This window comes from Mercenaria mercenaria, chromosome 5 (assembly GCF_021730395.1).
Source record: "Mercenaria mercenaria strain notata chromosome 5, MADL_Memer_1, whole genome shotgun sequence".
In the NCBI taxonomy this organism is placed as follows: Eukaryota; Metazoa; Mollusca; class Bivalvia; order Venerida; family Veneridae; genus Mercenaria; species Mercenaria mercenaria.
The window spans coordinates 42,433,566-42,449,316 of NC_069365.1; the positions used below are offsets into that span (position 1 = coordinate 42,433,566).

Sequence of the window (15,751 nt, forward strand, 5' to 3'; positions counted from 1 at the left end):
GAGCTAAAAACAATCGATAGAATAAACCTGTTTTTTGGTGAAGTTCAACGTTTCTTGTTTAAACTGTGAGAATTCTACGTAGATCTATATTTCTCTCATATATTCCAATAATTCACTGGAAAAAAACAACATGTAATTAAAAACGCTTACCTACTGCAGTCCATAGAGCAATATGAACAAATATTTTTCAATAAAATGCTCTACAAACATAAAAAATCAGTTTCTTCATTAACTGCAAGTAATTTAACTAAGACAAAAGTGTATTTCTAAAACTTAAACCTGTGTACATTTGGACCAAAACCAAATTTTAAAATGCTTATCAAAAACATAAATGGTAGACAGAGCATGGCTACATCAAACTGAAGAAATTCCAAATATAATAAAATACAACCTTAAATTTGTTGGATAAAAAAAAACACAAGAGGTTAATACTACAATATGAAAATTTAAAAGCCCATAACCAGTTGAATTTTAAATGAGCTTGACAATGAATGCATGTTTACATGATCATATACAGACAGTCATAATTCTTTTTCATAAAAGTGTTTTGCTATAAATAGAACAACACATATCTAAGTTTTAAAAGACATTTTTATTTATAAACATGTACAAATAGTAAGAATCATCAATCACATCAATTCTCAACAAAAGCTAAAAAGTCATATATATATATATTTTGCTTGGAATTATTAAAATATAAATCAAAATTTCAGCAAGTAAAATCAGGTCCTATCAGTTTCTTTTCATTAAACTTTTGGATAGGTCTGAAGCCTTAAGTACATAAATTTTACATTTTCATTTAAAGCTTTAATTTAATGCCCAGTATTTTGCAAGAACAGATAAAAAGATAAAAGCGTAAAAAGCTTAACAATCATTACAAATTGAATTTGAAAGCTTTATATTAGAATTTATAGACTGTGCAAAATAGTATGATAAACATTTGGTTACTTACTGTTTATTTATTTATTTATTTATTTATTTGGGTTTTACGGGGAACCAACACAGTATAGGTTATATGGCGCCAAACAGGACTACAAATTTTGGTTCCACATCTCATTTACATCGGAATAAAAACATGAGGTATGGAATCAAAATTTGCATACCTGCTGGAATCACAGAGTTACAGCAAAACCAAGTGTTAAGACCTTATTAGTCGCCTTTTACGATCATGCAAAGTTAAGGCAGTGGTTCCAATTCTTTTCATACATAGATCGTCCCAGAACCACATGGTTACTTACTGATTAAGGTCACGACAGATACTGTAAAATCAGAAATTTAACAGGATTTATTTTCCCTATATTCGCAAACAATGTATTTTCATGAAACTAAATGTTTGTGCAAAAGTGATAGAGTCGACTTAAATGGCACATTATTACAAAACTATGAGACTTTACATGTCATATCATAACAATCGCAAAATGTAGACAAGGTGTAAAACTATTTCTGGTAAAAATAGCATGTCTATATTACATATATTTGAGGAAAATAGGGCATCATTATCTAACCACTAGGACTGTATACCTCTGAAGCAGACTAGTTCAACAAATGAGCCATGCCATGAGAAAACCAATATAGTGGGTTTGTGACCAGCATGGGTCCAGACCAGCCTGTGCGGATCAAAGCCTATTGCAATTAGAGAAACTGTTAGCAAACAGCATGGATCCTGACCAGACTGCGCGGATGCGCAGGCTGGTCTGGATCCATGCTGGTCGCAAAGCCACTATGTTGGTTTTCTCATGGCGCGACGCAAATAATGAAACACTATCTACATCTTGCCATTTGTTAATACAAATTGATTATTACCACACTGAAGTACCATACAGTGTAAAAACCATAATAAATATCTGAGTTCCTTACTGCAATCAGAATCGCAGATATAAGTCTGGATTGGAATGGAAAGATGAAAAGTAACGTTCTAAAAATAGAATTCTTAACATCTGCTGCAATAGATTTCAGCAGTCTAAGGTTTCAATCGTAAGCAGGCAGCAGTACAAGTTGCTCTGGTATATAGTTACACATTAAATGAAGCCCTTCCATAGTCACAATCAAATTGAAATCTAACGTTTTGATATGTTGATAAATGTAGATAGCACTTAAATGTTTAGGTATTGATTTCATACTGAACTAATATTGGACAAAGACTAGCAAACTGAGGCAAGCATGTATAATGATCAAATATATCAAAGCAATGAATTCTTAACTTACCAGTCAGTCAAATGTGAAAAAAATATCTGTATTCGACTTTCTTGGACTTCCTATGGTGGATAGCAGCAGGACAGGCTGAATCAAATGTTGGAATAAGATGAAACCCAACCTGTTTGCTTTATTATATCTTTGTAACATTTTGCATTGTTTCTATATTTAAATATATGGTTAGTAATACACATTCTATACAATAAAACAAATAACTTTAAATTGAAAGAAAATTGGGCGTATTTTAACATGTTCACTGATAACATATATGCAATATAGAATCTCATGCTGTCTTTATTTGAAGACACAGATGGTTAGAAGATGACATGTACAAACAGTCCCAGAATACTAGGCAATAAAAGTCCTAACTTTATTTGTGTATATTGTAAGTTTATGTTACTCTCTAGTCTTAATTATTCTGACAATTTTAATCTTTCTTTATCTTTTAGTAAGTAAATATTGGATTTCATATTGATCTTACCTACCCCAAGTCCATAAAAATTCATACACAATTAAAAAGTAAAAGTTCAAGAGTTCTACTGATATTCTGAATAGCGTTTCATTACGCTTAGCATCTAAATATGCAGTAAACTTAATCAAAAAACTTTTAAAGGATAAAAATTTGGTCAAAGACAGACGGCAGACGATTGTGATCACAGTTCCTACCATCACACCTTCACAATGTTTCTCTTGCTATCTCTTTTCTGTGTCAGTTTGATTTTTCTCTTCACTGAAGTCAATAAGTGAATCTTCTGTTTCTTTTTGTGACTCCTCTATAACTGTTCTGTTTTCACACTCTGAAATTGTGCCAGCTTTTGTATTACTTTCAAATGTATTGCTTTCAAGAAACACTGAATCAGACTGATTATCGTCTGCTGTTTGATCAGAGTCATTACGATGCTTGGTCCTCAATGAATCTCGATCCTCTGGATGCTCAATACCTTGTGAGTGAATAGACTGGTTATCTATACTAGTTGAAAGATCTAGGTAATTCTGCATGCTTGATGCTATAGACTTTGTCCCTTGTTTTTTATTTGGAGACTGCCATCTGTCCACTGATATTGTGTCATCCCAGTCAGAAGTTCTGCTTAGAGCATCTGGCTGGGCCTGGTATCCAGAATGGTTGATATCTGCTTGTGTTGTCTGCAAATAATGATAAAAGTAATTTTCATTACAATAAAACAGAATAAATGGCATAAAAAAATGTATTAAATATGACAATAAAACTTTCTTGAAGCAACATAAAATGAGAGATCCATGAATCATCATGTTCTTACATTGCCTTTCAATTAATAGAATTTGTGTGATATATTTAGCCAAAAAATATGTTTGAAGAAACTTGTCACTTTTAAGACAACCTCTGATTGACCATGAGAATGCTCAGTAGTCAGTATTTTGAAATATGTCTCATCTTTATCATTCTGAAAAAAATTCTGATCAGGCTCCAGATAAAGTATTGAACTGTGTATGTATAAAAAATAATTCATATTTATCCCTAAAACAATGAATTGTCTGTAATTCCTTGATTAACAAGGGCACTGCCTTCGAGTGCCATCGCTCATCTGCAAGTACTGGTCAGTATGTAAGAAAAGTGTTATAGTTCAGAATTTCTAAATACAAAAGGGCCATAATTCTGACAAAATGCCAGTTAGAGTAATGTTTCTTGGCCTACAGAGTCGACTGATAATGGTAAACAAGTGTGCAAAGTTTCAAAGCTTTTTAGAAAAGGTGGACCTAATCAAAAAATTTAACCAAGAAACTCAAATTTTCTAACTACAAAAAGGGCCATAATTTTAGCAAAATGCATATCAGAGTTATGGTTCTTGGCCTACTAAGTCACCTAATGATGACAAACAAGTAAGCAAAGTTTAAAAGCTGTAGCTCTTATGATTTCTGAGAAAAAGTGGAGTTTAACAAAAAAATTTAACACATCAACACCAGCACTGATGCCGATGCCAAGGATTAAGTGAAACAATACCTCGTAGATATTTTTCAAAAATCAGAGGAGCTCATTAAATAAATATATGTTCCACATCTCTTCTATGTTTACAATAAACAAAGTTCTTCTACAAATGTATGCAGAAAGTTCACATTGTATGTTTACCTGAACTGAAGAAGTATAGTCTTGATTTTGATGATCATCTGATGCCATTTGTAGTAATGGAGTAGCTTCTGTGTCGTCTGCTTTAGATCGGAACTGACCACTTACAGTCTTCTTCATTGTCGTGGAGATGACCTTCACATGTTCCACAACATCATCCTTCACATCAGAAACATCCCACATGGATACAAAGGACTGGCAACAATTTCCTGTGAAGAAAAAACAAATGGCTCAAATGGGCCAAGTCGCTCAGCAATTGGGGACACTGAGCATTTGATCTTGTTTATGACCAAATTTGGTAACATCTGATAAGTAGTTAAAGCTTTTTTTATCTTCTGATTTGACGTCCCAAAATGCATAACTTTAATAGCAAACCTCAAAGAGGTCCAATCAAAGATGCTACAGATCTAGTTAGATTCACCAAATTCACACGAAGTTTTTGGAAGATTTTTCTATTCTACGGTACCCCTACCTATAACCAAGTGGATATAATTAAAAATTAATTTGAGAAAGGTAAATAAAATGATGTGTCATACAGAAAAAATAATAATAAAGTAACTGTTAGTAAAGTTGTGAAATACAGAATGATATCTAAAGTATTTGCAGTTTCATAATCATATGAAATGCGAAAAAACAAAACAATTTATGTTGTTTAGAAACTGGCATGGTATTTAGCTCCATGAAGAACATTGCACAATATACTGGTAGATTTAACATTTTTAATAAATTACCTTGTTCTGCACTGTGATCAATGAAAGGTTTATGAGAGAATGCAAAATAATGCATGATAGCTGCTAGGAACATCTCTATACATATACAGAAGTCCTGAAAATATAAATACAAAAATATCATAACAGGAATATACTTCGAGACATAAATAAAAATAAAGAAACTCTTTTTATATTTGAAAAAAAACAGGAAAATTCATTTACTTGCATAAGAAAAAGGTATAACATTTCTCTATTTTTGATTCATTGGAAATAACTACGTATTCATTTTATCTGATTGCATCTGAGCATGTATAACATGATTACTACAGCAATACACATAGCAAGTATTACAGCTCTGTGATATGTACTCTGCCTGTAGCTCATAGCTCATAAAATCTTGTTACTGTCTCTAACATGTCTCTATGGCATGATTGTATCTCATTTTTCTCTCCTAACTACAACAGGATGCTCTCCCATTATTCCAATTTATTAACTATTGCATGGTGTTCTCTGAGACTGCAAATTACAGTAATAATTATCATGCAGTAAAATAATAGTTTTCTCCTGCATTTTTTTTTAACCTACCACTTTTGCAACAAATTCTGCAAACATCATTGCCCACATAACAGCAGACATGTCCCATTTCTTTTAGATACCTTTAATACCAGTAATCGAACCATTTTCTTGGTATACTAACCTGTAAAGCTTTAGCAATATCTTCAACATTATAATCATAGAACTCTGTCTGTGGGATCAAATCAAACTCGGCAAATGCTGCTATTATTACAGCCTGCCTACAGAGAAATAGAGAAAATGGTTCAAGGTTAGAGCATGGTACATAAAATGAGCTGCGCCATGAGAAAACAAACATTTAATCAAATGCACTATGTTGGTTCTCTCATGGTGCAGCTCATGTAAAATTGCATTATGTATATCTAAACAATGAAAGACTTACACTTTTGTCATGCAGCATTTTCTACTCATTAAATGAGTGTGTTTCAACCCGACATTTAATACTAAAAAGACTCCTTTGTCCTTATTCCTTCTCTTTTTATAATAAGAATAATAAAGAATAATACAATTTTAAATATTCTACACTTACCAAAATGAGAAGAACACCACAAACTTTACACATAGAAACTTTGGTACAGGCTTTATAGGGGCCAGCATGTCTTTGGTAGCTTGGTAAAATAACACCAGGCAGTACATAGCCCACTGAAAAAATATTGAACTGGTAAGAACTTTACTAATGTATTTATATTATTAATAAGATTAGCTGATGAATATAGAATAGTTTTCATTACTAGATATCATTTGAAGGAATACTTATAATTGGTGCAACTTACCATGTAAATGACATCAGACAAGGACTATCATTGTAAATATATGTATATGCTTGTTATCATATTCCACTCCCTATAAACCCATCCTAATTTTACACACTCACAATCATTGCTTATAGGTATGATTGTTGCTACATCACATTATCAAGTACCAATCCATTAATGATAATCAACCACAAACTCATCTCATATAATCTTTCACTGAATGCTGGACACCAAACTATGCAACTTTCTGAGTTTGCATTCACTTGAACTCTGATAATTTACCACCATTTGCTAAAACTCATCGTCAGGTCCAAGCAAAATCCCTGCATCAACGACTTTAAGGCTCCAGCAAAATCCCTACATCAAGGACTTTAAGGTTCCAGCAAAATCCCTACATCAACGACTTTAAGGTCCAAGCAAAATCCCTGCATCAACGACTTTAAGGTTCCAGCAAAATCCCTATATCAACGACTTTAAGGTTCCAGCAAAATCCCTACATCAACGACTTTAAGGTTCCAGCAAAATCCCTACATCAACGACTTTAAGGTTCCAGCAAAATCCCTACATCAACGACTTTAAGGTTCCAGCAAAATCCCTACATCAATGACTTTAAGGGTCCAGCAAAATCCCTACATCAACGACTTTAAGTTTCCAACAAAATCCCTACATCAGCAACTTTAAGGTTCCAGCAAAATCCCTACATCAACGACTTTAACTACAGAGAACTCACACAATTTTGTTGGTCACGTCGAGTTTGAGCGAACAAAATGTAACTGTATTTGTAAAGTGATATTGTACCTGATGTGAGCATTACTGACACATTAACAGTTATAATTAACATACTAAAAGTAAGAACAATTGTATAACAAGAGGACCATGATGGTCCTGAATCGCTCACCTGTCCCAACATGACCCAGTTTTGAACTGAGTATGACGTCGTTTTTTTTCCTATTATTTGACATAGTGACCTAGTTTTTGAGCTCATGTGACCCAGTTTTGAACCTGATCTAGATATCATAAAGATGAACATTCAGACCAACTTTCATACAGATCCCATGAAAAATATGGCCTCTAGAGAGGTCACAGGGTTTTTTCATTATTTGACCTGCTGACCTAGTTATTGATGGCATGTGACCCAGTTTCAAAATTGACCTAGATATCATCAAGGTGAACATTCTGACTAACTTTCATGAAGATCCATTCAAAAGTATGGCCTCTAGAGAGGTCACAAGGTTTTTCTATTTTTAGACCTAATGACCTAGTTTTTGACCGCAGCTGACCCAGTTTCGAAAATGACCTAGATATCATCAAGATGAACATTCAGACCAACTTTCATGCAGATCCCATGAAAAATATGGCCTCTAGAGAGGTCACAAGGTTTTTCTATTATTTGACCTACTGACCTAGTTTTTGACAGCACATGACCCAGTTTCGAACATTCTGACCAACTTTCATGAAGATCTTGTGAAAAATATGGCCTCTAGAGAGGTCACAAGGTTTTTCTATTTTTAGACCTACTGACCTAGTTTTTAATCACAGTTGACCCAGTTTCGAACTTGGCCTAGATATCATCAAGATGAACATTCAGACCAACCTTCATACAGATCCCATGAAAAATATGGCCTCTAGAGAGGTCACAAGGTTTTTTCATTATTTGACCTACTGACCTAGTTATTGACGGCACGTGAACCAGTTTCGAACTTGACCTAGATATCATCAAGGTGAACATTCTGACCAATTTTCATGAAGATCCATTCAAAAGTATGACCTCTAGAGAGGTCACAAGGTTTCTCTATTTTTAGACCTAATGACCTAGTTTTTGACCGCAGCTGACGCAGTTTCGAACTTGATCTAGATATCATCAAGATGAACATTCAGACCAACTTTCATACAGATCCCATGAAAAATATGGCCTCTAGAGAGGTCACAAGGTTTTTCTATTATTTGACCTACTGACCTAGTTTTTGAAGGCACGTGACCCAGTTTCGAACTTGACCTAGATATTATCAAGGTGAACATTCTGACCAATTTTCATGAAGATCTTGTGAAAAATACGGCCTCTAGAGAGGTCACAAGGTTTTTCTATTATTTGACCTACTGACCTAGTTTTTGAAGGCACGTGACCCAGTTTCGAACTCGACCTAGATATCATCAAGGTGAACATTCTGACTAATTTTCATGAAGATCTTTGAAAAATATGGCCTCTAGAGAGGTCACAAGGTTTTTCTATTTTTAGACCTACTGACCTAGTTTTTGATCGCACGTGACCCAGTTTCGAACTTGACCTAGATATCATCAAGATAAACATTCTGACCAATTTTCATAAAGATCCCGTGAAAAATGTGACCTCTAGAGAGGTCACAAGCAAAAGTTTACGCACGGACGCACGGACGGACGCACGGACGGACGCACGGACGACGGACGCTGCGCGATCACAAAAGCTCACACTGTCACTTTGTGACATGTGAGCTAAAAAGGTAAAGAAAAATAAATGTATTTACTGAGAGAAAAAAATACATACAATTTGTGAAATATTGTTGATGATGACAAGGTATGACCAGGCACTCTTGAAATTAAAGTCTCCCTCATCATATTTATGGTTCAGCTCACAAATTCTGGAAAAAAAATCAACCTCTAGGAAATGTAACATGTAGATTGTTCAACATAATCCTGCCTTATGAATCAAGTGCTGTAATTGCCAGTTGAACACAATATCTACATACAATACAGAATTTATTAATGAAATATTACTTAAAAAGTTTTAAATGTTACTCTTTAAAGTGTAAACTTTTGAACACAATATTAACATAGCAGTTTATCAATTGTGTTTTGTAGAACACCATGTTTATTTACATTGATATCACTACTGTTACCAGTCTTACAACAGTTACTTTACTGTGAACTGTAGAACACCGTGGTTACTTACAATGCTATCACTGTTGTTACAGGTCTCACAATTGTGTACTGTAGAACACCATGGTTACTTACAATGCTATCACTGTTGTTACAGGTCTCACAATTGTGTACTGTAGAACACCATGGTTACTTACAATGCTACCACTGTTGTTATAGGTCTCACAATTGTGTACTCTAGAACACCGTAGTTACTTACAATGCTATCACTGTTGTTACAGGTCTCACAATTGTGTACTGTAGAACACCGTAGTTACTTACAATGCTATCACTGTTGTTACAGGTCTCACAACTGTGTACTGTAGAACACCATAGTTACTTACAATGCTACCACTGTTGTTACAGGTCTCACAATTGTGTACTGTAGAACACCATGGTTACTTACAATGCTACCACTGTTGTTACAGGTCTCACAATTGTGTACTGTAGAACACCATGGTTACTTACAATGCTATCACTGTTGTTACAATTAGGTCTCACAATTGTGTACTGTAGAACACCATAGTTACTTACAATGCTATCACTGTTGTTACAGGTCTCAGAATTGTGTACTGTAGAACACCGTAGTTACTTACAATGCTACCACTGTTGTTACAGGTCTCAGAATTGTGTACTGTAGAACACCATAGTTACTTACAATGCTACCACTGTTGTTACAGGTCTCACAATTGTATACTGTAGAACACCATAGTTACTTACAATGCTATCACTGTTGTTACAGGTCTCACAATTGTGTACTGTAGAACACCATAGTTACTTACAATGCTATCACTGTTGTTACAGGTCTCACAATTGTGTACTGTAGAACACCATGTTTACAATTCTGGATCATAGTACTGAAAGAAATATAACAACTGGAAATAATATGTTACCAAAAATTTAAGTAGAATAATGACACTGCTTAGAGACACAAAGTTATAATAGTATTTCAACAGAGCTTTCTCTATGAATGACCAAAGATACATGTGGTAGGGTGACTCAGAGTTCAACAGTTCATAAAAAATATGGGTAGTATAAGAAAAATCAGTAATATGAATAAGAATTATAATTTGTTTGGGCAAAATAGTATTTTTCACAACATTTGGTCTTTGATAAGCATTTTTTTTTGACATCTGACCTTGAATTTGACCTTGACCTTGTATTTAAATAACTCAAAATAAATATCATTTTTAAAAAATGTTTATGTATAGAGATTTTGAGTTTTTTATATTTGTTAGAATTAAAAATGTGTAATAAAATAAATATTAAATAAATTTCGGTTGCAATTTTAATTTTGGCAGCCATCTTGGCGGCCATCTTGGATTTCTCGAATTGCCACGATCTATGCCAATTTATGCCAGTGGTTTCATAAACTGTAAAAGTTAACAAAACATTTTGGTATATAACATTGCTTGTTGCAATAGGTGTCCCGGTCCTCTGATTGTCACCCTACCAATGAATATACTAGCCACTACTGCTTGTTTGGCTTTTACCATACTACCTGCTCTTAACCCTTATCATGCTAGATACGATTGATTCTGCCTTCATGACCAGTGTAGATCATGATCAGCTTGCATATCCATACAGTTTGATCATGATCTGCACTGTTTGCCATTTAGTCAGTATCTTTTGGTAAGCACCCCTTTTAACAGTTAATGGTACTATCCAAACTGAAAGATGGACAAGTTCATAACAGAAATTTAGCAGGGTAAGGGTTAGAATACCCACAAAATTTGTTTTAAAATTCTAAAGTAATCTACTATTTGTTGTCAAATGAATAAAAAAAAACAGGGTAGTACATTGTTCTGCTCTAGTACCCAGCACTATAGAGATAAGCCATAGATGATAGGAACCGACATCTTTTTTCCATTGTCGTGAATATTTAACATGTGGTTGTTCTGACTGCACCTGATTTTATTTAGAACAGCCAGCTCACATTCAAAACATTCCGGAACACTATTGTTTTTACTCCATTGACAAAGAGTATGTGCAGAATATTTTGAATTATAAGTCAAGGGAATATGATCTATATCTACTTGTCTATCAACTAACCTTCCCATTGGCCATACTGGCAGACAGCAGAATGGTATGATGTGCTTTTGCTGTCGTTTCCTCCGTAAAGCAATTTCCAGTTGGGGATGTTGGGTCCAAAGGTAACTCAGCAAATATGCCATGAAGTTATAGATAACATAGGCCTCGTAACATTCTCTGATAGTGTCCAGATAAATAGCTGTTTCCTTGAATCTCAGAGCAAACCACTGAAAATCAGTTATATAACTTAAAACTTACAATAAATGTATGGTAAGAAGGGCACTATATGAATTGCATATTGTGAACATAGGCTTTAAGGTACATGTAGTTCTGCACGTTTGGATCAAACTTTTTTTCTTGACCTGACCTCCAACTTTCAAAGTAACATGAGGCACTAAGAAAATTCTGTCCATAAAAAGATTACCTGGTACATATTATCTATAATACTTTCAAATAAAATGTAAAGGTCTGTGTGCTCAGCTACTGCACTATATTTAAGATATTTGTACATAGCTAAAAAGAACTTTCGATTTTAACCTAATATTTGTACTTTTTTTGGAATTAAACAAGCAGAACAACCTAAACTATATGAAAAATAGTCAAATACTGAATATTTAACTGAATCCTAAAATATTCATAGACAACCAGACAGGTAACCTGTATTAAATGTGTTTGCTTTAACTAGTAGATTATTATCAACTGTTGAGCACTCTTTGAGATAATCTGAAGATAAACTTTATTCTTATGGAGAAATCAGTACAGTTAAACTTGTGCTTAAGACTATTTTATTAACATGTGCAGTGTATCTTTACTTATGAATAAAGACCATCTACAAATAACTCACTTTTTGACTCTTTTGAGCATTGACTTTGTAGACAGGTTAAACACTATATATTTATTACTGTACAGACTGAACAGTTACATTAGCTGAATATTTATATACTCACAGCATTTAAAGCATAGATAGGCACCATCCAAATAATTCTGAAAGAAAACAAAACTAATGTTTATTAGTCATATATTCCAACATACTACATTAGTTTCTTGCCAAACTTGAAAGCACAGACTTTGCAAATATAATTAGTAAGTAAGTAAGTAAGTAAGTAACAACTTTATTTAAAGTGGATAACATATACGGCATTGGATACATTTTTCAAAACCGATTAACATTATATGGTCCACTGTATACAATGTATAACAATGTACAGAACATCAAACATACATGTAATAAACTATATACAGATATAACAAACCTGAAAGGAGAACATTATAATATGGAAAGAAGCAAAAGGCAATGACAATGAATCAATTTTATGTAAAAATGTACAACCTAAACATTTAAAATATACCAAGTCAAGAAAAACTCAAAATATTACATGTGACTATTAATATTGCCTTGTATTCTAATTATATATATCAGAGAAGTGCCACTGAAGATATGATCTTTTGAATTTTTCTATCGTATCTAATGAGCGTATATGTACAGGAATGCTGTTCCAAATTACATATATATAATATACATGTACTTGTCTTCTTGTTAAAAGGCATGATGCAATGCAAGTAAATGGGTTTTTGGCTAGCGAACTGTCAATGTGATTTCTAAAAAATTACTGAAGTTTAAGACATTCCGTGAAATTCATTTGTCATTTACTGTAATGTGGTCTAGAAATACATCAAATTCCTTCCTTAAGCTATATGATATCATTATAAACAAATGTAGTCTTAAATCTTAACTATTTTTTATAAAAATGTATTTATTTATATTGTATTCACTAATTCTGAATATTATATCTAGATGTAACCGACAGCTACATTATACTTCTTTATTGATGTCTCACTTTTTTATTTTCCATTTTATGTCTGTTAATAATATAATGAAGAAGGTCAAAATATTGAATGTTGCAAAATGGCAAATTTTTCATGTCTGGGTGAAAGATAATGGGTGTGCTACATAAGTACACTGTATCTCTATCACCTATTAATTTTATCATGTCCCAGTTACACCATTTATCACGTCCCAGTTACACCATTATCAAAGTTTGTGTGTGAGAGAAACAAAAAATACACTGCAACCTTAACGTTAATTAGACAATTAATTAGATGATATATCATTATCACCATCACTCAGATTTATCAAATAAGTACAGTACTTGCAACACTTTTATTCCTGCTAATATTCAAAGTTATTGTGACATGTAGATTAAAAACTCTCATGATAGTATGTTTATTTCTAGTTTCAGAGCCAAAATCCCCCTCCCCCACAGACTTTTTTTTAGGTTTTTAAACCAAGCAAAGAAGTATAAATACACAGAATGGCAACTGATGATAATCTCGCTTAGGCACGTGTCACCACATTAACCGGTGTTATCTTACTAAAGCATTTGCTGACTTGGTCACTCCAAAGAATTATAAAATACACAGAATGGCAACAGGAGATAATCTTATCTAAGCTCATGTCAGCACGTTATCTTATTGAAGCGTTTGCTGACTTGATCACTTGTGATCAAATCAACAGACGCTTATTAAAGTATGGGATTGGCGATACGGACGGTACCTAATAAACTGAATCGGGTCCAATTTTTAAATGACAACCGTTGATTTCTCAGACTACCAATCATAAATTCATTCCTTCCCTGTGTAGAAAAAACTAATAACAATAAAAAAAACACCATTATCATTATAAAGAAACGATCTGATAGAAAGTTTTTCAAAACACACATTTTTATCCTTCTGCTGTCTGTTTCTTACGCTGGTAAAACGAGATCTCATTCAGTTCCCACGTGATGTTGGCGAGATTTACTCTATATGCCTTTCAAGTTGCCGATCTATTTATTTTTATAGCTCTTTGATCACTCGTCATCAAATCAACAATTCCAAATTTAGATATTTTACTATGAATTTTTTCGTAACGATCCCAACCCCATTCCCATGTCAGTGCGGTGGGGGGGGGGGGGGGATATGTAGTACTGTACCAGTTAAGACACATTTTAAAAAATGAAATCATGTGGTTCACCTGATAATGTATTTCTGCAGATGCGGTTGTGTATAATTGATAACATGCAGAATGATTTCCCAGAGTGATATTGGCACAGCAAGTAGTGTAAAAACTCCTCCTGTAAACCAAGCCTTCACATGTTTGTCCTTCTGGTGATTGGTTACTTCCACAATACACAATGGTACAGCAATCATCATTAAAATAAAATAAATCATCATGGCCAAAGGACGAATCCAATTCTTCCAATGTGCAACGAAATCCATTTTAAGTTCTTCTTAACTTTCAGCCGCAAGTAAACTGCTTATAATCTGTTTAAATGTTTAATTAATGGCAAAAACATCTTCCTCTCAAATTTATGCTTGTCTGCCATTTTGGTATCATGTGACTTTAGGCCGATTCGCAACATCTTTCACAATTGATTCACACCATAAAAACAAAATAATCCGCATGAGCCGCATCTAATTTGTTTACTTCCGGGTTTGACTCAATATCATACAACAATTTCAAAATACAGGGAAGGATTTTTATCTGCTCACTACGAAAGTATTCATCGAGATCATAAGATTAGCAGCATCTTAATCAGATTACACTTGTAAGTTTATTTTTAACAAACTGTCACTGTTTTTTCCTGCAGCGACAGTGTCTAAATGCAGTACCAGTATCAATTGGAATACTCTTCATCTGCCTGGTCCCCTAACATCCAGTATAATATTGAAAAAAAAAATGAAAAAGTCCGACGTAAAGTTGTGTTAAAAGTAATTATTCATATCAGGGTAGTAACCTCAATGAAAAACGAACTCGGGTGGCAGAGATTAGAAGATTGACAAACTGAGACAGTTTAGACATAGACCCTCTATTAATTTTTACAAAATTGTTTACCATCTAGTTGAAGTCCCTCTGCTGTCAAACCTTGAGGGCCCCATGAGAATGACCTGCCATATGCTCCCCTATTATATAGACAGGTCCATACCTCTGCCAATTATTTCCAGTTTTCTTTTTTCCCTTATACGGTGGTGATACAGAACAGCCTCCTTCATATGTCGATCGTCTTGCAACCTGATCTTGATAGATTCAAGCAGGCCCTCAGCACTCTTACTACAATCCCTAGATAGCTGAAGCAGTGTTTTTAATCTTTTAACTCACTTGATTATGTGCTGTCATCTTTAACTTCTGTCACTTTTGACAACTCTTGTCAGTTATTTTTTAACTTTTTCTCGCACTGACACACAGCTGCTAGTAATACTCAAAAGGTGAGTTGAGCATAATCAATAGATAGACAGATAGATAGAATTTTAATATCCAGTAGCATTGATTGTAAAACTATTATTATTTTTTACAAACACTTAATCAGATCATCTGCATATTGAAAGAGTGAATCTTAAAGAAATTCTTAACCCTTTATAATCATGCTTAGGGATTTTTCTAGAGTGGAATAGCAGGGCGCCCTGCCCTTTTTTAGTGGCGACTTTTTGCCCGAATCGCCGCCCTTTTGCCTTTCTTC

At 33.9% G+C, this 15,751-nt stretch overlaps 1 protein-coding gene across 1 annotated transcript; it reads right to left on the reverse strand.

Annotated features, from left to right (window-relative positions):
• Window positions 1-573: 573 nt before the first annotated feature.
• LOC123557023 (transmembrane protein 184C-like) lies at window positions 574-14,651 on the reverse strand. The gene is made up of 10 exons (XM_053543344.1): window positions 14,269-14,651; window positions 12,203-12,239; window positions 11,277-11,482; window positions 10,007-10,081; window positions 8,854-8,947; window positions 6,107-6,219; window positions 5,702-5,798; window positions 5,026-5,119; window positions 4,298-4,503; window positions 574-3,336 (listed from the first exon to the last, which is right to left on the reverse strand). The coding sequence occupies exons 1-10, from the start codon at window positions 14,511-14,513 to the stop codon at window positions 2,887-2,889; spliced, it is 1,617 nt and encodes a 538-aa protein (XP_053399319.1). The 5' UTR covers window positions 14,514-14,651; the 3' UTR covers window positions 574-2,886.
• Between the last annotated feature and the right edge of the window lie 1,100 nt (window positions 14,652-15,751).